This window comes from Marmota marmota, unplaced genomic scaffold (genome assembly GCF_001458135.2).
Source record: "Marmota marmota marmota unplaced genomic scaffold, marMar, whole genome shotgun sequence".
NCBI classification, from domain to species: Eukaryota; Metazoa; Chordata; class Mammalia; order Rodentia; family Sciuridae; genus Marmota; species Marmota marmota.
This window is the reverse complement of record NW_026000185.1, coordinates 15,404,907-15,426,651: the sequence shown is the minus strand read 5'-3', so window position 1 is coordinate 15,426,651 and position 21,745 is coordinate 15,404,907. Positions and strand designations below refer to the sequence as shown.

The 21,745-nt window shown below is 37.3% G+C and overlaps 1 protein-coding gene and 1 long non-coding RNA gene across 6 annotated transcripts in view; one reads left to right on the top strand and one right to left on the bottom strand.

The window, feature by feature from the left end:
* Mettl9 (methyltransferase like 9) overlaps nt 1-21,745 on the bottom strand; it is a 41,567-nt gene that overhangs the window by 16,440 nt on the left and 3,382 nt on the right. For 4 of the 5 annotated variants that reach the window (XM_048789644.1, XM_048789645.1, XM_015491161.1 and 1 more), the window contains exons 2-4: nt 10,464-10,654; nt 6,119-6,328; nt 2,389-2,573 (exon numbers count right to left, since the gene is read on the bottom strand). In XM_048789644.1, coding sequence (XP_048645601.1) covers nt 2,389-2,573; nt 6,119-6,328; nt 10,464-10,654 — 586 coding nt within the window. Of the gene's footprint in view, nt 1-501; nt 2,069-2,388; nt 2,574-6,118; nt 6,329-10,463; nt 10,655-21,745 lie in introns of those variants that run through there. The other variant, XM_015491164.2, reaches the window with a different exon arrangement.
* On the top strand, nt 409-18,132 carry LOC125612338. The gene is made up of 3 exons (XR_007342677.1): nt 409-423; nt 15,661-15,669; nt 18,012-18,132. It is a non-coding gene; the product is annotated as an uncharacterized LOC125612338 (long non-coding RNA).

The following is a 21,745-nucleotide window of genomic DNA, read 5'->3' as shown; positions in this document are numbered from 1 at the left end:
AACCCCTAACCAAGACTGGGTCAGTAAACCAAAGAAACTGAAATCGGGATGATACATTGTTGCATTTTCTTTTTTCAAGTTAATCTTCACAATAAAATCCATGCGGTTCAACTTCAAGACATTTGCCCAAACAATTACACAAGTCATCATTTCACCTTCAATTGCTTTTGTTAAAAAATAAATACTGGGAAATGAAATTGATCAAATTATGTCATGTGCATGTACAAATGCGACATAATGAATCCCACTATGTGTAATTATAATGCACCAGTAAAAATTTTTTTTAAAGAAATTAAGTCAAGTAGGCAGGCAAAACACACTCAGCTTTAATATAGGCCAGTATTCATGAACTCACACACATGATCACTTTGCACCTCCCAGACCTCAGTTTCACATGGAACTCATCAGGATCTAATTAGTGATGTGGAGAAAGGAAGCAATAATAGAGTGCTACAGAGCAGTCTGCAAAATTTATAGGTCACTAAAGGTCACCCATAGCAACAAGGTTTCTTGTCTGGAGTTTGCAATGTGTCACATGCTGGACTCCTTAGACTCCACAGGCAGCTCCAAACATCCACCATCAAGGAGCTTGTTTCAATCCTTAGTGGAGACTGCCGTCTTGTCCAGTTTGACTTCCTCTTGATTTTCAGTGTCAGAAACACATGGAAATAAGATTTGTGGTTACACTAATGTTTCTTCCTCCTGCTTTTCCACCTCCTGCTATGCCAGGAAGTAGCATTAAAGTTCTGTCAAGTGGTTGCCCAACAGGACACAGGAAACCAGAACCTTACAACCTGATGACTAGTGAGACCAATGCAGAGAGATGGAGCCTAGGTTTAATTACACAGGGAGCAGCACTGAAACAAAGTCAGGTTGCTGAATTCCCAAGGAGGACATTTACTAGATTTTATTCACTGTATAACATATACATGATAAATAGGCACTCACGATTCAAGCAGTTTTTGCTTTACCAAGACTAATAGGAATGTAAAAATGATGAAGCAAGATAAGAGAAGGTATCTGTTCTAACTTTCTTCCTTCCCTCCCATGTCTAAAGAGTTCCCATTTTTCCCCACCATCAACACAAATCTAAAACCACAAGGTAGTTAAGCATTCAATCTGAAAGGCTAAGGCACTTAGGAAACAAAAATAAGGACAAGAAAAAATTAAGGTGCATGTAAATAGTAACATAAACCCATATAGCACTCATGGTTGTAAGAAATGTAAGCACCGTTCCTTAAGATAAAGACTTCATGGGCCTGGGGTTGTGGCTCAGTGGTAGAGTGCTCACCTACCACATGAGAGGTCCTGGGTTCGATCTTAAACACCACATAAAAACAAATAAACAAAATAAAGGTACTGTGCCCAACTACAACCGAAAAGTAAATATTTAAAAAAAAAAGACTTCATGATATCTAATAACTATGACACCTGCAAAGTAGTAATGGATTTCTTAAAATGTCTGCCAGCTGTTAAAGAGTTTTTGAAGAATGGCTAAACTAGACCACAAAACAGAACTAAAGATTTTTAAGAATTAACATGTATGATTTATACAACAAATAATTTTTATATTATGTATTTTAACTTATAAAAATATAAAAGAGAGACTTCAAGCCAAAATTTCCAAGATGATCTGAAATGCAAAACACATTAAGCTAAAACTATGAATTCATGTGACATTAGGTCACATTAAATGCCAGAAATCATAATAAATCTGCAGTGATATGAAACAAGCCCATTTCTTCTAAAATAATCTTCATTTAATATTGCTGAAGAGCAAAATCATGAAATAAAATCAAATGTTACTCAAAGAAATTATATATTTATTCTCAAAAGAGAAAAACAGGTAATAACTACTATCTTTTTTTTTTTTAGTCTGGGACAAGAAATGAAAAATGCAAAACAAAACAGGCATGGCATTCAGCAAGTACAGATGAGCAGATGAAAACGCATCATTTATTGACCAATAAATAAATGGTTGAAGCTCCATTTAAAACCAGAGGATACAAACACATTTTAGGCTTTCAACTTCAAGTAGGCAGGTCCAGCTGAGTATTAATTATTTTCACTGCAAGAGAGTACAAGAGTTCTATAAAAATCAACATTAAGATGAACATTAACCAAGGTGATTTTTTTTAAACATTTAATATTTAGTTGTAAGTGGACACAATACCTTTATTTAGTTTTTAATGTGGTGCTGAGGATCGAACCCAGTGCCTCACGCATGCTAGGCAAGAGCTTTGCCTCTGAGCCACAACCCCAGCCCCGCCAAGGTGATATTTTAAATGAGATAACAGTTTTACTTTAAACTCCAGCCTATTTTAAGAAACATTAGACACTGTTTAATTGTGACCAACTCTGGGTAAGATTTGGTCTGACCATACTTACCATTTTCCACATAGGGATGAAAAGGAAGGACAAGGGCAAGAATGACTCTGCCTCTAGTTGGCTCCAAGACACTTCTGATATCTTTTAACAAAGTCAGAGGCTGATCACAGCGGTCCAGCAAATTCAAGCAGCTGATGACATCATACTGAAACCCCGTGTTCTGCCATTCATTGATTCCAAGCACTCTAGAAAAACATCAGAAAGAACTTGACTAATATTTCTTGCTTTGAAGACGTCTTTTAAAAATAATTTAAGATGCCAATAAAGGCTCTAATTTTGTCTTCCAAATCAAAGTAAACTGAAAATATTCACTTATAATTTATATTTGCAAAAATACAAAGGCCAGACAAGAGACAAACAGCAACCATGTTTCTTTAAATTTACCATTTCTATTATTAACAAATACTAAAAACACACAGAACTTCCTTTATAAGAACTAATATGTTTAATAAGAATGAAGACAAAGTAATAAAAATTACTTCTCTTCTCCAATGAAAGAACAAAAGAATGAATCTTACTTTTTAACATTCATTAGCAGTGAATCATAAAAATATATATATACTCCTATTTTCTATTCCAAGGGTCCTTCCTATACTAAGAATGGAGTAGTATAAAATAGTAACCTAAAATCTTTTCATCATATCCATTGCCAAGAGACAATTTCATACTCTAGAATCTTCATGTCTAAATAACTACTCAGAAAAACATAAAGCACAGGACATCCTCATAAAACTATAAGTGAACAACATGGTTGGAAAATCTCACCTACCCCCCCCCNCCCCCCCACCTCCCCCACACACACCATTTTTAGTCTTTTACAATGTTTATCTACAGAAAGGGGAAGTTTTTATATCAAGTCTTTGATAACCTGGGGGGTGAAGTTCTAAATATCTTAAGGTGACTGATTTCTAATGTAATAAATCATGCAGGAAACACAGTCTGCATGATTTCAAATTAAAAAAAAAAAAAGTAATGGAGATGCTTTTTATATTGATTGTATTGATTACATACATGTCAAAAACCGATCAAATTTCATAATACTTCAAATATGTGCATTTTATTGTCCTTCAATTTTACCTCAATAAAGCTATGAGAAAAAAAGAGACAGAGTCTTTGCTAACCAAATCACTGAGTCAATTCTATAAACTACTTACTCCTGCCTGCTTACACCAGTCAGAATATGGCAAGTAAAACATGTTGAAATAGAAATAGGTGAAAAAGGAAACAGATAAAAAGATCTGTGGAAAACAAGTCTTTAATAATGCTGAACAAGGAGGTATCTTAGAAAATTCTAAAAGTATAATGAGGGTTATTTTAGAAACATTACTAACAATGATATTTTATAGCATTTCTGAATAGAACAAAAGGAACAAAAGTCACTCAGTTATATCTTTTTTCAATCTATATTTTTATAAAACAGAGTTACCTCTAAACAGGTCTAACTTAAAAGTAACCAGTCATATTCCTTTGTTATACAAGTGTTGTTGGTGGTGGTTTTTTGGATTTTTTTAGGTTTGGGTCTTTTTTTTTGGGGGGTTGGGGGGTGGGCAGGGGGTACCAGGGATTGAACTCAGGGGCACTCAATCACTGAGCTACATCTCCAGCCCTCAGGATCTCACTGAGTTGCTTAGTGCCTCACTGTTATTGAGGCTGGCTTTGAACTCCTGCCTCAGCCTCCCGAGCCACTGGGATTATAGGCATGCACCATTGTACCCAGCCTATTGTACAGGTGTTTAATTGAACTAAATATTGATTGAAATAAATAGAGCACTAGGGCTTCAAAATCATTTTGTTTTACTGAGATTAACTGCAATAATGATTTTATAAACTTGATTTATGGCATTAAAGAATAATTTCAAAATATTACTGTAAAGATTATAGTTTTAGGATAAAATTTCCAACAGTTCTGATTTTAAATACTGAAATGAGCAATTAAAAAGATAAATTATATACTTTATTTAAAAAGAAACTCACATGTATAATGAATCAGAAGCCAAATACCATCAGCATGTTGTAATCTAGAATAATTTCACTAAACCCATCCCAGAATTAGTTGTAGATAGGTAGTTTCCATATGAAAGACAGAAATATATTCTCCTAACAGAAAATTAAAGTTTGAATGCTGAGATGGTTAAACCTATACCTACACTAGCTCAAATTTATCCTTATTTGGGTGTGTGTTTGTTTAGTTTTGGGTACCAGGAATTGAAACCAGGGGCACTTTACCACTGAGTTACATCCCCTGCCCTTTTAATTTTTTATTTTGAGACAAGGTCTTGATAAGTTGCTGAGGTTAGACTTGACCTGGCAATCCTCCTGCCTCAGACTCCTGAGTTGCTGGGATTACAGGTCTATACCCAGTTATACCAGACATTATTATATTTATTCCTTCCTTCCATAGAGAATCACACTAAGTATCTGTTTAGTATAATCTTCCCTTCCATTGCCTCCTACTTAGTCTTCCCATTCCCTGGGCTAAGGAGTTCTATGTTTTGCAAATGTTCAGTCCAGTCCTGCTCCAAAAGGTACACTGATGCTCCATGTCTAGTGTTAGTCTGTAAAAAGTAGAAACGTGGAAATAGCAAAGTAAGTGATTACACATTTTTCTTTTTTCTCTCCAAGGCTAAGCCAGGCTTCCAAAATACCATAGAGGAGGCCATGTCCAGCTCCAGCTCCTCCATTCTATACTCAGCCAATACACAGAAATCTCCTAACAAAAAGAATCCATACTGAATAAAGATTGCGCTTCTTCCTAAGTCTCTTAAAACTAAGATTTGACACTTCCTATGCATCATTACTGATGGCTGTTATTAAAAAACAAAATAGAAAATAGCAATAATTGTCAAGGATGTTAATAAACTGGAACCCTTGAACACTGTTGATGAGAATACAAAAATGGTATAGCTGCTATGGAAAACATATGGCAAATTTTACAAAATATTAAACATAGGCTCACCATTTGACCCATCAATTCCACTTTCAGGTATATATCCAAAATAAGTGAAAGCAGAGACTTTAATAGACATGTTCACACATTTTCATGCATTACTCACAATGCCAAATGGTAGAAGCAACCCAAAAGTCCACTGACAGATGAATGGCTAAAGAAAGTATGATATGTGCATACAATGGAATATTATTTAGTACCAAGAGAAATTTAGATACATGCTACAACACAGATGAACCATGAAGACATTATGTTAGGTGAAAAAAGTCAGGCACAAAAGACAAAAATACGATTCCTCTCATATGAGGTACCTAGAATAGTCACATTCAGAGACAAAGTAGAATGGTAGTTGTCAGGGGCTGAAAGAAGGGAAGAAAAGGGAGTTACTGATTGATGGGCACAGAATTTCATTTGGGGAAGATGAGAAAGTTCTAGGGATGGATGATGGTGATGTTTGTGCAACAATGCAAATGTACTTAATATTAAACATACAAAATATTTGTGATTATGAGATTCTGATTAGGGAACAAGTCTCTACATCTAACGTGCCTTTTCCAAGCTTTCTCATTAGTCCTTTTCCTTCCTCTGCTCCAGAAAAATACTGCTATGGAAAGATTATTTCCTCTCTAAATTTCCATTTAATTGTATATGGAAATATATTATATTTTAGTTCCTAATCATGGAAAATGATTTCTGATCCTTACCCCTTAAATAACATACTTTCAAGAAGAAATACATCTGAAACCAAAAAAGTATGTCCCAAACCATGTCTAGAAATAGTACCTGTATTTCTTCTTCTGAAGTTGCCATATCATAGTTTCAGAGAGTTCAGTGGCATAGATTTCTTCAAAATGAGGGCTCATGATTTTTGTGACTTCTCCATCTCCAGCACCTAAATCAAGAAGTCTGTGGGTTTTCCAGTCTGGATTAATTTTAAGCAGTCTCTGAAACTGATCTGGTGAGAATACAAACATTGAACCTCTTCCTAGCAACCTGAAAAAAAAGGACAAAAATGGAAGAGTCTATGCAAATTAAACCCAATATACATGAAAAAGTGAATGTAGTGACAACCCTTTGAATTTATAAAAGTTTTATGATTAAAATATCTTTTATATGACTTATAAGATTAAAAAGAAAATAAATACAGATAGCATTTGTCTTTAGAGTTGTAAATAATACACTCAAAGGCATGGGAAAAGGAAAAGGGAGGAAGGGAATAGATGAAGGAATGAATAAGAAATTGAAAGATGAATGTGAAGAATTTAAGTCAAAACAGGAAGGAAAGGCAGAAGGAGTAACAGAACATGTTTATCAGTTAAAAAGATGACAGGCTAACAGAATCATCCCCAACACTATGCAGAGAAATCAAGTAGGAAAAAAGGCCAGTTGGAAGATGGAACTAAACAGTGGGTGAAGGGGAAAAATTAGCTTTTGTACAATAGTTTTAAAAGAACCTTAAAAAAAAAAAAATAGGAAAAGAATGGTCTTTGTGACATCCGTTAATCTGCATTAAAGAAGTAGATTCGTATTTGTTTAGGTTTATGTTTTACAGTTGGCTTGGTCCTGTTATTTCCAAAGGTCCTAAAACACATTCCCAATAGTAATAGTGCCTTTGAAAAAAAGAACCTGAGAGGAATGAGAATGGAGATCAAAGAGAACCCATGGAAAAGCAGCCAAGTCTCCTGGAAGCACCACTTTGGAAAATACAACGAACTCCATATTTAGAACCTGACCTCTAGCTCTCAAATCCTACTTTGTCTGGGGAAGGAATTATCCAACTTCCTTTAAGCAGAAGAACCTTTTCTTTAAATGAAGTGGCACTAATATACAGTATAAAATGGCAAGAGAGCTGTTGCTGATGCTGCTGGCAAGAGGTTGAGAGCCCTGGAGCTGCCATCAGCCCACTTCTGGGATTTTCTTTGCAACCTGAAGTAACTCCTGAGGCACTTCTTCCTCACACCCTGGAAAGCATACTGAAACTCACTGGTCTAGGACACAGCAAGGAAATCTCTACTGCCACTTTCTCCAATCAGAACACAAAAATATGTTTGCTACATAGTGACTGAAAAAGCTCATGCAACAGCTTACTTGAGCCAAGACCAGTTTCAAAAAAAAAAAAATGGGGAGGGAGTTCATGTAAAAAATTCCCCCTCCTTTTTTCCTATTAAGGCCTCAGAAGAGTTAAATTTAATAATTTAATAAGAGCTAATTTAAGGCCACCAAATTTAATAATACATTTACAGTAAATCTGGCCCAGAGAAATGCTCAAAGTCTGGGGAGTGGGGAGGAAAGACCCCAGAGACAACCAACCATGATGTTATAAATTACAACCACTTACCAGAGAAGGATATCTCAAAAAAAAGACAAGCTGTTTTTAATCCTCTACTGTTCTTATCTTCTAGTGGAAATACATGCATAGCTGAGAAAAGGGACTGAACCTGCTGAAATAGCTGCAGGAACTTCACGCAGGCCCCGGAGTCAAAAAAGGAAGAGGCTACAAGCAGCATGACTTCAGGAGGCAGATTTTAAATCTTGATGCTGATGGCACAGGACCAAAGTAACTGCACAAAATAGTTATTTTGCATAAACTTTCCCAGCTATAAAACAACATGCTTTCCAGGCCATCTTCTTGGGATATGAGAAATACTGTCAGGATACCCATCAAATTCTAGAACTGGAGGTCATCTGAGGTCAGAGTTGATAAAGTCATCTGACTTACTGACTTATCTACATTTAAGGGCACTAGAGAGAGAGGGGAAGCACTGTTCTATTTCCAAAGATCAGCAATATGGCTTTAAAAGATTAAAAGTCAAGTCCATCCAGCCCAATGTTATTTACCAGGACCAACTTTGCCTATTAGGGGCAGTGGGGGAGTTTCAGTTGCAGTGACTTGGAGGTATTAATGTCCTTTAGTAAGCAAGGCCAGAAAAGTTACACTCCCTACAATGTGTGGGGAAGTCTAACATAATAAAAAAATTGTCCCATCTAAAATATCAAGACACTTAGTCTGGTACAAGTTTTCTGGTAAACACCATGAAAGAGATGTGGCTCTCTAATTTATCTCTGACTTTAGTTTTTTATATCCCTCCTAGGTTCTCTGGCCTCAATCCAAGTTCTCTCTCGATTTGGAGTCTTTAGAGGAGGTCTGCCTCTTGCAAAATAAACTCTGAAAACAGCAAGTATCTCACTATTTGGCCTTCTCCTTTCTACCATAGAGTTAGTTTGATAAGAACTTTAATTCAAGACAGTACTACCATAATTATTTATTTCTGTAAGAGGCAGTCACTTGTAATAATCTACCATTGCCATGGGTGGAAAGTACCAAGAAACTCAAAATTAAGTTTTTTGTTGAGAAGAGAACACAGGACAAGAGGGATCTGCTGGCAGGGAGGTAGTGGGTTAAAAAAATAATAATCAAAAGTAAAGAGCATAATGAGCCAGGCAGATGGCACATGCCTGTAGTCCCCGCTATTTGGGAGGCTGAAGCAGGTAGATGGCTTGAGCCCAGGAGTTTGAGGCCAGCCTGGACAACAGGAGAGATCCCATTTCAAAAAAACAAAATAAAATAAAAGAGAGATAAGAGAAACCAAAGGGGTTTATTAATTGCATTGCCTCTTTGATCAAACTGTAAAAATCTACAGCAGGGAATTTTAAAAAGGTTCCAACAAGTAGAGGAAGAGGGAAGAGATTCAGAGTTTGAAAACCCCCAATTTACATTAAAAAAAAATTAACTACTTTTTGAGGACAGGATTCCTACCTTTCATACTTTCAAAGAGCTACAAGGACTCCTAAAATAAGAATATCTGCTACAGTGACTCATCTAATGCCCCAAGAAAGAATAAATGGCATAGGACAGAAATTCAGTACAACCAATTTTAGGAACAAAATGTCAGACCAAGTTGTATAAACTCAACTCCCAATACAAAAATAACAACTGTTTGCTGAAGCAAATGTAAGGCAATTTCACACAAGCAATAAGGAAGAACATCAAATAAGAAATCTTGAGAAGTGGCTTGCAGTGCCTGAAAACATATTTAAGGACCAGATGACAGACTGGGATCCAGACATTCAGCAGAACTTGGCTCTAAACCTCAAGGGAAAAGAAAAGTGGGCCCAACCAGTGACTTCAGTGGTCCAATAAGGCTTTTTTAAGTATCATGCCCTGTTGCTTTTCTCTTTGGCTTTCTGAATTCTAAGACCTTGGGGATGTTTGAAAATTTGGATTCAAAAGGATAAATAATATTCCTAAATCCTTTTCTGTGGATTCATATGGGGGAACCAGTCTGGGAATACAGAAATCCACATTAAGTTTACAAAATCTTGGTGAGCCCAGACATTATGTAAGAACAAATGTAAGACTCTTCAAAAAAACCATCATCCACTGTTAGGCTGAGAAATTAGAATCCCCTTTAAAAAAAAAAAAAAAAACTCTGGGAACTGTGTTTAAGGCTAAGGTCTTGCTCTTCAGCCTAAGGGCTTAAGGAGATTTGGTTCTAAGGGTCTTGCTACTCTGAAATGCACAACTAGCAGGCTGCAGCAGCATCACTGGCATCACCTGAGACTTGCTTAAACTGCAGAATCTCAGTCAGGCACAGTGGTGATGTCTATAATCCCAGCTACTTGGAAGACTGAGGCAGGAAGATCATAAGTTCAAAGCCAGAGCCTCAGCAACTTAAGGAGACCCCATCTCAAAATAAAAACCAAAAGGGCTGGAGATGTAGCTCAGGTGGTAAAGCACTTGCAGAGCATAATACCCTGAGTTAAATCTCCAGAATCACACACAAAAAGCAGAATTTCAGGCCCCTCCCAGACCTACTACTACCTCTTATTCTACACGTTAACAGACCTCCCAGGTGGTTTCTATGGACATCAAAGCTGTGAATATTGAATTAAGTGACTCTTGCCATAGAGTTATACTCTTGCCATAGGGCTATTCACCAAGTTATAGTGAATTTTAAAAGCAAAAACACAGAAAGCCTGAACAGTGGACCTACTGCGGAGGATTTTGGCAAACAAAAATAACGCAGCTGAGATAGTCAATTCTTTGAACAAGATAACTTTCTTTTTTTCACTTTTCCTTTTTTAAACCTAAGGATAAAGAAAAACAAAATGTCCAAGATTCACTTACCCATTGATAGATGTTCTAGACATAAACAGGCTAAAAACAGATGACACAAAAGAATGATATAATTGGATAAATAGCCAGCCCGATTTCTCAATGCTGTTGTTTAAGAAGATCTGTGTTCCTTGATCAAGGTAACTCTGAACAAAGACAGCCTGGAGTGATTCACATAATTTCTCTCTGTTGCACACATACCACTAAAAAACAAAACAGAACAAAAAAGAACAAAAAAGAACAAAAAATTAAAACACACAACTGAAGTATCACCTAAGAAAATCAAAAACAAAAAACAGAAGCTAAAATCAAATCTAAGATTTCCAAATACTATAATCTCATGATGGTACTTTTGAGGACAATCATCATCTTTAATACCCATATTGCCTATGAAGCATAAAATACATTTCAGACATGACCTCTCAATTCTCATTATAAATCCTCAAGGCAGGTGGGAAGGGTTAAGGGAGGGTAAGGCTTGCATGTCGTGCAGAGCCACAGGAGGCAGAACCGGATCATCAGCCCGGGTACTCTGACTCCTGGCCCAATGCTTCCTTCACTGAGATCTAGAAGAGCTATGCTGGCCTTTCCTTCACGAGAGTCAATTCAATTTCAGAAGGCAAATAGCTAGCATTGTTAATCTTGTTTTCAGATAAGAAAACAGCCACATAGTGCAAAGATTTAACTCAAAACCACTAAACATATCAGTGACAGTAGGCAGGAGAATTGAACACTCAGTGGCTACATTAGATTGTCCATCGTCTTGTAGGCTACACAGAAGAGACCTTTAGAAATCTTGAGGTTTAATAACAGAGCATATGGCATCCTTAGAGATGGGAACAAATGTGCTTAAGAAAGATGAAGAAATTACTTAAGGTCATACTGCAATCAATGAGAAAACCAAGTAACAACAAGCGAAGAATCAAATTTCCAGGAATAGGCTCTAGCCAAATTATACTTTTTAGAACAAAATTCAAGAATTTCAACTGTAGATAACACTCCATTAATAAATGTTTTCTGTTTCACTGAGAAATAGTGGCAGAGGAAACTCTACGTGAGACTTAGTGTCAGCCCCACAATCAAGTCCTGGCTCTGCATTTCTAGGTGAGCTCAGACAAGTCACTTAATCTGAGTCTTTATTCATTCACTGGTAGACTACATATGCCACTACTATCTATCTATCCTGGTAGGGGACTATTAGGATTAAACAACATAAAGCAGGCATGTACCCAATACAGCACAAGCACATGGGCGAATTCTATGATAACAGCAGCAACGAGATTCTTCAAATGGCCTGATAAATAAGAGTGAGCCTATTAAGTATAGTGATGAAACTGCAGAGTACACCAGTTATTATTAATCAATTATTTACTATGAAACCACCAGTTTTTCTCAAATAGGAGTCTATTGGCCAAAAAAATAAATTGCTTGCCCTTGACAAATGTGACCATTTATCAGCAGTAGGCATCCTGTAACTTGTTGCACAATGGATGGACCAAATTTATAGTCATCCTAAACTTGCTTAATGTTGAATGAAATCTTGGGTAACATCCCTGACACTAACATTAAAAAGAACCAGTTATAAAACAACAAAAAGAAGGATCAGGCACATTAAACTTCAAAGATTCATCATTTGACAAACTTTGGAACCCAAACCAGATACACCAAACCTTTTCAGTTGTTGACTGATTTGTGTTAATTTACCATTTAACCACTGTTACCAAAACCACTTGGACTTCATACAAAACTTTATTTTCCCCACCCTACAGAGCAAGTTATGAAGCTTCTTGTATTAACTGCCTACGCTCTTTTCCTTGGCCTGAAAATGTTCTTGCTTAATCATTTACTAAATCTTAATACTTACTGGGCCTGAAGTCATGCCCCAGTGCAGGTCGTAAACCATTTTTTATTATACTCGTGATCTCCTGGTACACATTCTGAACTCTGTAATATTGAGGCCATGCTACCTTTTATTTATTTTTTATGCTCTGAAATGACTAATCAAGATGAAAACCATTACTTTGATAATAGGCAATCAAGTACATTCTATTAAAGTGGACAAGTAGTTCAACTGAAACTGAGAAGCAAAGAATTCCTTAGCATCCACTTAAAAATGAACAACTAAACCAGCATAACAATGGCCTCTGATTTCCAGAACTAATCAAGAACTGGCACCATTAACTGCAAATATTGCTGTCAAGTGCCAAGAAGAAAACTTTTTAATGACATATTTCTCATCAACATTAACACATGTAAGTTGAAACTTTACCACCACACAAGTCTTTCAAAAAAGAAGCTGCTTCTTAAACCGAATGTCATACAGAATAAAAAGAAGTTAAGCTCTTTAAAGTTGAAATCTATGTCCTTTCTTGTACCATCTGTATGATACAAATGTCAAGTCACAGCAGTGTTATTCAAAATTGCCAAAAAGCTAAAACAACTCAAATGCCCATCAGGGATGAGTAAACAAAGTGGTAGATCCATACAACAGAATAATATCAACCATAATAAGGAATAAAGTTCTAATTTGTGCCCTGACAAAGATGAACCTTGACAACCATGCTAAATGAACTAAGCCAGTCATAAAAGGTCACATACTACCTAATTTTGTGCAAAACATTTATAGTATGCAAATCCAGGGACAGAAAGTAGATTTTTAGGGGACAATAAAGGCAGGGAATGAAAGGGAGTATCTGCTAATGGGGTACAGACTATTTTATTTATTTATTTATTTATTTTGGAGAGGGGAGTGGGGATAAAATTAGATAGTGGTGATGGTTGTGCAATTCTGTGACTATATCAAAACCACTGAATTATACATTTTAAAGGGACAGATTTTATGGTATACGGATTATATCACAGTAAAACTGTTTTGCTTTGTTTTAAATAGCATAACCCCCCCAACCACACACACACACACACACACACACACACACACATACATCTAAATGTAGGTGGCAGTTTGATCTTCCAGAAATTAAAAATGGTCTGGAAACATAAATGACCTAGCAAACCTCTTTTAAAATGCAAATCTGATTATGTTGCTACCCTGCTTCACAGGAGTCTCAGAATAACATCCAAAATATTCAATAAGATATACAAGGCCCTACAGGATGTACATCCACTCTGTGTTCATAGCCTTACCTCATGGCATTCCCTGCCAGCCTATGACACAGGGTCCTCTACATTTTTTTTTTTTCTTTTTCTGGAAAGCTCCTTTACAGTGGCTGTCTCACCTGCTATTTGTTCTGCCCCTATATTTCCCACCATCCAGCTCATTGCCTCTTTACCTGGTTATTTCAAATTCAGCCTAAATATTTTTTCAGGTATGTTTTTCTTCAACTTCCAGAATAGGTAAGCCTTCCCCCATTTTAATACCCTTTCATATACATGCCATGTATCCTTGACAACATGTATGACCTCTGAATTAAGTAACTGTACACCAACTGCATGTTCAGTGTCTATCTTTGCAGGTAGACTGGGAGCTTCATAACGATGAAGACAATGACTGATTTCAGAGCCTGGCGCAGATACAAACAAGCAATGTCTGTTAAATGAGGCATTGCTAAGAATCACAGGCAGTCTAAACAGACAGAATCTGACATTTCTAACAAAATCCTGTGGAAACATAAGGATAACCACGGAGATAGCTGTCACAGCGTTTCTGTCAATTTCTCAACTCCAAGGTTTCTACAAGGCCTTTCTTAAATCCAATTTTGCAAACAGTGGTTAGCTACCCACCCACCACAAAATTGCACCACCACAAGCAAACAAGCAAGATACTGACTGAGCACCCATGTGTGCCAGGCACCTGGCCAAGCTCTTTAAACTCCATTTACCACCTGGTAACTACTGAACAACTAGGAAGCCTGGGGTCCTGAGCAGCTTCAGCTGACTCTAGCTTCCAATCCAGATACATATGGTTCTAGGAACAAAAATGCCTTTCAGGGCTGGGGTTGTGGCTCAGCAGCAGAGCGCTCACCTCACACATGCGAGGTCTTGGGTTCGATCCTCAGCACCACATAAAAATAGATAAAGGGTATTGTGTTCAACTAAAAAATAAATATTTTAGGAAAAAATACCTTTCAAAGAAGCTATTACTTGGGCTGGGGTTGTGGCTCAGTGGTAGAGTGATCACCTAGCATGCTTGAGGTACTGGGTTTGATGCTCAGCACCACATTAAAATAAAAGATATTGTGTCCACCTAAAACTAAAAACTAAATATTAAAAATTTAAAAAAAGGTACTACTCACCTCTACCCAATATGTCTGCTTAAGAAAGCAGAACTATTCTCTAATTAAGCTGAACTGCACATGTTAAGAGAAAAGATAATCCGATTTAGACAATAACCAAATTCCAATAGGCCAGGAATTTGTTATCCTTGGAGCTGACATTTAGGGCCCGATAATTCTTTGTTATTGGGGCTGAGCATGGTGGCTACAAACATCCTAAGTTTTTACCCATCAGATTTTGGTAGCACTACCCTAAATGACAACTCAAAATGCCCCAGGCATCTGTCCCAGGGCATAAGACCACCTACCTGGGCTTAGTCAGAAAACTTCACTGTCCTGACTCACCAACAGTGTTGCCTAACTCTCCTGGTTCATCTGTGGTCTAGGGACTGTAGATGATTAAAAGGTGAACTTGCTGGCTTCAGGGAACTTAAATTCCAATGGGGAAAATACAATCAGACACCAGAGACTATGATCTTGATCAGGGTCTTCAGAGCTCTAAATGAGGAGTCACCTTGTTCAGGGTCTTCAGAGCTCTAAATGAGGAGTCACCTTGTTCTGGGGCCAACTAAAGAGAAAATCAGTGCAAGACCCCCTGCACCCCAGCCAGTGGTCCCTCTAAAGTCACCTCTCTCCAGACAGCCAGACTTAAATGAAAAGCTGTACAGAGCTCACAGCACTAGGTGGCTGCCTGTGATTTCCTGGGCACTTTCATGCAGGTGAGTTCTTAGAATACACGTTCCTCAAAGGCTACAGAGACAAAGCTGTACAGGCAAGAACAAAGTACTATGCTTATTAAATTCCACACTGTAGGGACTACATTTGCCATCTCTACTGTGGGGCTGGACTCCTCAGCTGGAGACCACAGTGTCTGCAAAGGTGTTCAATTAGCATCTGGCTTTAAAGCTCACTCAAACTGTGTTCAATCTAAATAACCAAGTAAATCTTTTAAATTGAACTAGAATTATTCTACTTAGTTATCTGCTGTTGCCAAGTATAACAAGATGTGATAACTAAACATAACATCTTCTAAAAATTATGGTAAATAGGGGCTGGGTTGTGGCTTAGCAGTAGAGCGCATGCCTAGCATGTGTGGGGCGCTGGGTTCAATCCTCAGCACCACATAAAAATAAAATACAGGTATTGTATCCAACTACAACTAAAATATTTTTTTAAATGGTAAATAGTAATATTCTGTATGCCTGCAATAAGACTGTCAAGATACTAATAATTAGCCAAATAATAAAGTCAAATTAGGTGGGGACAGCAGAACTATGTTTGTGTTTAATAGTATTAGCGAATTAAAGTTATGGAATATTAGGTCTATTATTTTAAAAATTCTTAAGCACATGAACATATCAATATTTATATAACCTTGGTAGATGAATCACTCCTTCAAAGTAGGAATTTTCCTAAAAAAAACTATTTGTTTAATAGAAAGAAGGACATAGCTAAAAGTTTTTCTGAAATTATTTCTGGAGTTTCTCATTTAGTCAAACATGAGATATGCTATATAGTTTTTTTCTTCCAAAATACAAAGGAATTAAGCACACTAGTAGAATTAGGAAGTTATAAAAACCAACTTAATGATTTTAGATGGTGTGATGTAATAAAAAGGTAAATATATGGTCTGTCTCAGGTTCCAAGTATGGAGCTCCAAAAACACTTAAGGAATCTCCAGAGTGATAAGAATAAAAGATATTCTTGTATGCAATGAGATGATTGTCAAAGGGGAAGGAGAACAAGCTAAGACTCTATAGCTGGAACTTATAGCCCCAGTCCCATAATCTCCAAGGATGGGAAAGAAACCCAAAAGTTTTTCATCTTCCCCTAGGCTTGTGCAGGAAAGGGAAGGACATGAAAAATCAGGAGATGTGCAGTTCAGGGAAATGCCTAAAAACCACACTGTAGGTCTGGGCACCCAATCATTCTCATATGAAATGGGTGACCAAAGACATGAGGCATTCAGTGCCACCACAATCAGAATTCACTGTTCAGAATCCAGGAACACAGAACCTTTCTATGCACAGTGTCAGAGCAAGCCTACCGACACTGACCTTGGCAGCTAAGGATTCAAAAAATCATATTCTAAGATTTTGCAATACAATCAAATCAGTCGAGATATTTCACCAATGACACCTTCTTGCATTTAAGCGTATGAGTCAATATTCAAGTCATTCCCCACTTTTCCACAAATGACTTAAATCCAACCCAACAACCTCTTTATGTGACATTTCAATGCATTTGATGGCAGGCAACCTCAAATCCACGGAGGGGATGATTTATACAGATTAGATTAAGTTGCCTTAGATCTGATTTCATAAATAAATTGTTGGCAATCTTCCTTTGAAAACCTCACTTTAAAATAGTAGGATTTTAACAAAGCTTTGGAGAATCTAAACAGCCCTTTTACTGGAAGTTACTAGGGTCTTCTAGGGCACCTTCAAAGAGGAACATAAAGACCCCTGGTATTCAGCAGAAGAAAGAGACCCTAGAGTTCTGTGAAACTGAAGCAAACATTTGGTTAGGGTTTCAACATAGGTTATGAGGAAGGAAAGAAACCCTTTCCAAAGACTCTCTGGTGCTAGGCTACAAAGCCTCCAGACTTTGGAAGGCAGTTTAGAGGTGGACACCAATCCATCAGTGTCCAGCTGGCTGGGTAACGCCCTGAAGAACTGTTAACTCATGCCTGACTTCAACCAGCCTCCACAAGGTGCTTGAGGGCAGGGACAGGAAACCAAATCTGTCCTTTAGCACAACATTAAACTCTGGCTATGAATCCGAGTATTTTTTCATTTGGAAAAAAAAATTATTTCAATTCTATCTTGAATCTATTATCAAGTGTAGCATGACATAGTTCTGAGGTTAACAGATACACCCATATTTGCAATTTTTTAAGTTACATCTAAACAATTTCTGATATGAATGCTATCTGTGCTTAAAAAAAATGCAGTTTGTCACCTGGAGAAATTTTATAACATTTTTTTCCACTCCACCAATTGAGAAGCTGTGAATGGCTGTTATTATCAAGAATCTAGTTAGTGGAGTTTTAAAGTTTCTTTCAAGTTTCTATAGCCCCTTAATAACTGCATTAACTTTAAGCACTAGCTGTGAGGCATCAAAAAGAATAGATCCAAAGTTTTTGTTGTTTTATTTTTAAGTTCAGAGTCTACCAACATTAAAATGTGATTCCGTCTAGTTTCTCACTGCCTGGCTCTATATCTCACTGCCTCTCCCCAATGAGACAATCTAGCCACTCTGCCACCAGGGACTGGGAATATGATGCTGATTAAGGAATCTGGGAAAAAAATTTTTTTAGTGTTCCGAGATGTGTGTAGTAAAGATTCTCTACCATTCTATAGGCTCTCTCTTCACATTATTGTTTCCTTTGCTGGGAAGGTTTTTAGTTTGAATCCATTCCATTTATTAATTCTTGATTTTATTTCTTATTCTTTAGGAGTCTTTTTAAGGAAGTCAGTTCCTAAAACAACATGGTGGAGATATGGTCCTACTTTTTCTTCTATTAAGCACAGGGTCTCTCTGTTCTAGTGCCTAAGTCTTTGATCCACTTTGAGTTGATTTTTGAGTAAGGTGAGGGATAGGGATTAATTTCATTTTGCTACATATGGATTTCCAGTTTCCCAGCACCATTTGTTGAATAAGGTATCTTTTCTTCAATGTATGTTTTTGGCACCTTTATCTAGTATGAGAAAACTGTATTTATGTAGGTTTAGGTGTCTTCTAGTCTTTATCATTGGTCTACATGTTTATGTTGGTGCTAACACCCATGCCATTTTTGTTACTATTGCTCTGTAATGTAGTTTAAGGTCTGGTATTGTGATACCTCCTTGCTAAGGGTGGGTGGAGAAGAATGAAAAAACTTTGAATTGTGCAGAGGGAAGTGAAGGAAGGAGAGAAGGATGGGGATGGAAAGGACAGTGAAATGAGATGGACATTATATTACTCTATACACATAATTACACCACTGGTGTGACTCTGCATGATGTTCAGCCAGAGAAAGGAGAAGTTGTGCTCTATTCCTGTACAATATGTCAAAATGCATTCTACTGTCACGTAAAACTAATTAGAACAAATTAAAATAAATTTTAAAAAGAAACTTTTTTCCTCTGTAAAGTGACAGATAGTAAATATTGAAGGACTGTGAGACATATAGTAACAACTATTCAGCTCAATTGCTGTAGCCCAGAAGCACTCACAGACCATAGGTAAGCTATGTTTCAATAAAACTTTATGTGCAGACACTGACATTTGAATTTCACACATAAAATTCTCTCATTATTTAATAGTATTTTTTTTCTTGGTTACCATTTTAAAAGGTAAAACTATTCTAACTTCACAGTTATGTAAAAATCAATGAGATGGGGCTGGAGTTGTGGCTCAGCAGTACAGTGCTCCCCTAGCAAGTGTGAGGCACTGGGTTTGATCCTCAGTACCACATAAAAATAAATAAATAAAATAAAGGTACTGTGTCAAACTACAACTAAAAAAATAAAATTAAACAATAAATCAATGAGACTAATTTGGCCTGTGGGCCATATCCCTTCTCAAAGAGAAGCCCTATTTCTCACTGGCCCAAAGTGAAACATAATCCCAATTTTGAAGCCAGCACACTGAACCAAATTGTTAAAAGTGGTGCTGCTACCATAGTTTTAGAGCTGCTTTGGCCTGGCCCAATGGCGCCTTCTAGCTCCAGGCTATATTAACTAAATAGCAATTTTTAATAAATAAATATTACCCAAGACCTCTCTCTCTGTCTAACCAAAAAACCCTCCATCATAATTCCTTAGTAAAATAACCAGAAGGAAAACTTGCACTAAGTATGGGTCAATCAAATCCATATTCCTGCTTTCATGCAACTCCAGAAGAACCAGATGTGGCTGGCTGTGGAACCCACATGCCCAAATGAACACCAGAAGACCATGTATAAAACTATTAATTTGAAGGGGGAAACCATCAGAGTAAAGTTACTTCACAAGCAACAAAGTCATGAGGCAAACCTAGGGTCTGGAACATAAAAGGAATAACAAATCATCAGTTCAGCCATGATACAGAAAGAACAGTCTCCTACTTTTCTTTAGTTCACTGTGGTTTCCATACACATTTTACTTTTGTTCATTTTAATCTTTATTCATGGACAATTATATTTTCACAACATGAATGTATTCATCTCAAAATAATGGTTGGATTCATTATTCTAAGGAAGAGTTGATCCTCCCTAAGTATTTAGAAAGCATAGGATTAGTGTTCACCCTGGAGAAATTATCTACCAAGTTGTAAATGCAACTGGTTAAAACACACACACACACACACACACACACACACTTTTGAGTATCTCAGAAACACAATAAAGTAAGTGCGGTATCTGGAACCAGTATTAGTTTTTGTTAGAGTCTGACACATTCAGCTTTAAAAAGGTTCACAATTAGAAAATACTCTCTGTAGGGAGATATTGAAGCCATGTAAACAGCTATCATTCTTTTCTAGGCTCCATAAAAATCACAGTTTATACAAACAGTCTCTCAATTTAAAAAAAAGTGCTATTTTTTTTATGAGCACTGAAAACATATGGTGCTGCAGTAATCATAAGTGTTGTCATAAATACGGACTAAGAGACTCAACCATAATTCCATGTTAAATGAAAAAAAGTGTATTTTTTTTCCTTTCCAGGACTTTCTATCAAATGCTTGTTAAAAATGACATTTCTAATTCATTGTTCTACACCATTATCCATGTTCCATCTGGATGTGCCTCTCTGATAACTGAACAGTTAATAGAATAGTACTTTAGAGTTGTTTCTACAGGAATGAACTAGTTTAAGTAATCAATCCATGGCAATAAATGTGGTTTTATAATTTAAGATTGTGTATTAAGTTTACACACACTCCAACAATATCATAGGAGTGATCACCGACCACATTGCAAGCACTGGGAGATTTCAAAAAAAAAAAAAATTTATAGAAATTTACAATTCCTTTAAAAATAGGGGGAAAAGCTAAGTGGCAGCACACTCACTCCCTGCCAGAGAGGCCCTGGGTACCATCCCCAGCATATTAAATAAATAAAAAGCTACCAGAAGTAGTTAATAATAAAAATTAAATGTTACTTTTATGAATAAATTGCTTTATCTGTTTCTTAGACAATTCTTTACATTCATTAAGACACACAAAACCAACCTGGGTCTGAATTCTTTGAACACCTGATATAATGAGTACACAGGAAAATGAGAAATACATGAAAATGATGAGACCCAAAATGATATGGAAAATAATCAAGTTACTGCTCCCTGGAAAGGCAAAAGGTATTATATCAATGCTTTATTATAATAAGCCAAAACTTTGGCAGAGTTCAAACGCCTCTTTTTCAATGAATGCAAGGTTAACCTCCAACCACATGGTCAAATATGAAATATCTCCCTCTTAATTCTACAGCTGACCCACACATACTCTGCTAAGTGGCACAAAAATGAGCTAACAAAAAGACCACCTAGCCGGTCACATCGTATCGCTCAGGATCCACCAACTACAACTCCTAAAATAATTCGCTCCTGCCCAGTTGTTTTTAAAACCCTTCCGTAAAGGCTTGCATCATCTTCCTCTTGATCCCAATCTTTCCGGTCAGCTAACTAAACTGAAGTTTAAAGGAGACGCCTCTTAGGCGGGAGGGGAGGGCTCTGCAGACAGGGAGCAGGGACCTGTCAAATACATTTTTAAGGGCTTAGGGGAAATGTCAGCCGAACGGCTCACGGTGCACGGCTAAATTTCTTTACGACCCTTTGTATGTTCAAGGATTCCACCAGACAAAAAGAGGAACCGGCTTTTCGTTTTGTTTCCCAGGGGTTGGGAAGGTTGTCCGAGGTAATGGTTTTACTCGGGTCTTTCTTTCTCGGGCCTCGATGCCAGATGGGTGCCCCCGGCCATGCGCCAGCCGCGAAGTTCCTCCAGTTCAGTGGCCGAACGTCCGCGGTGACCGCCCGGGACCCGGGGACAAAGCGGGGCTCCGGAGCGCCCACGCTCGGGCCCCCGGGAGGGGGAAGGGGAGGCC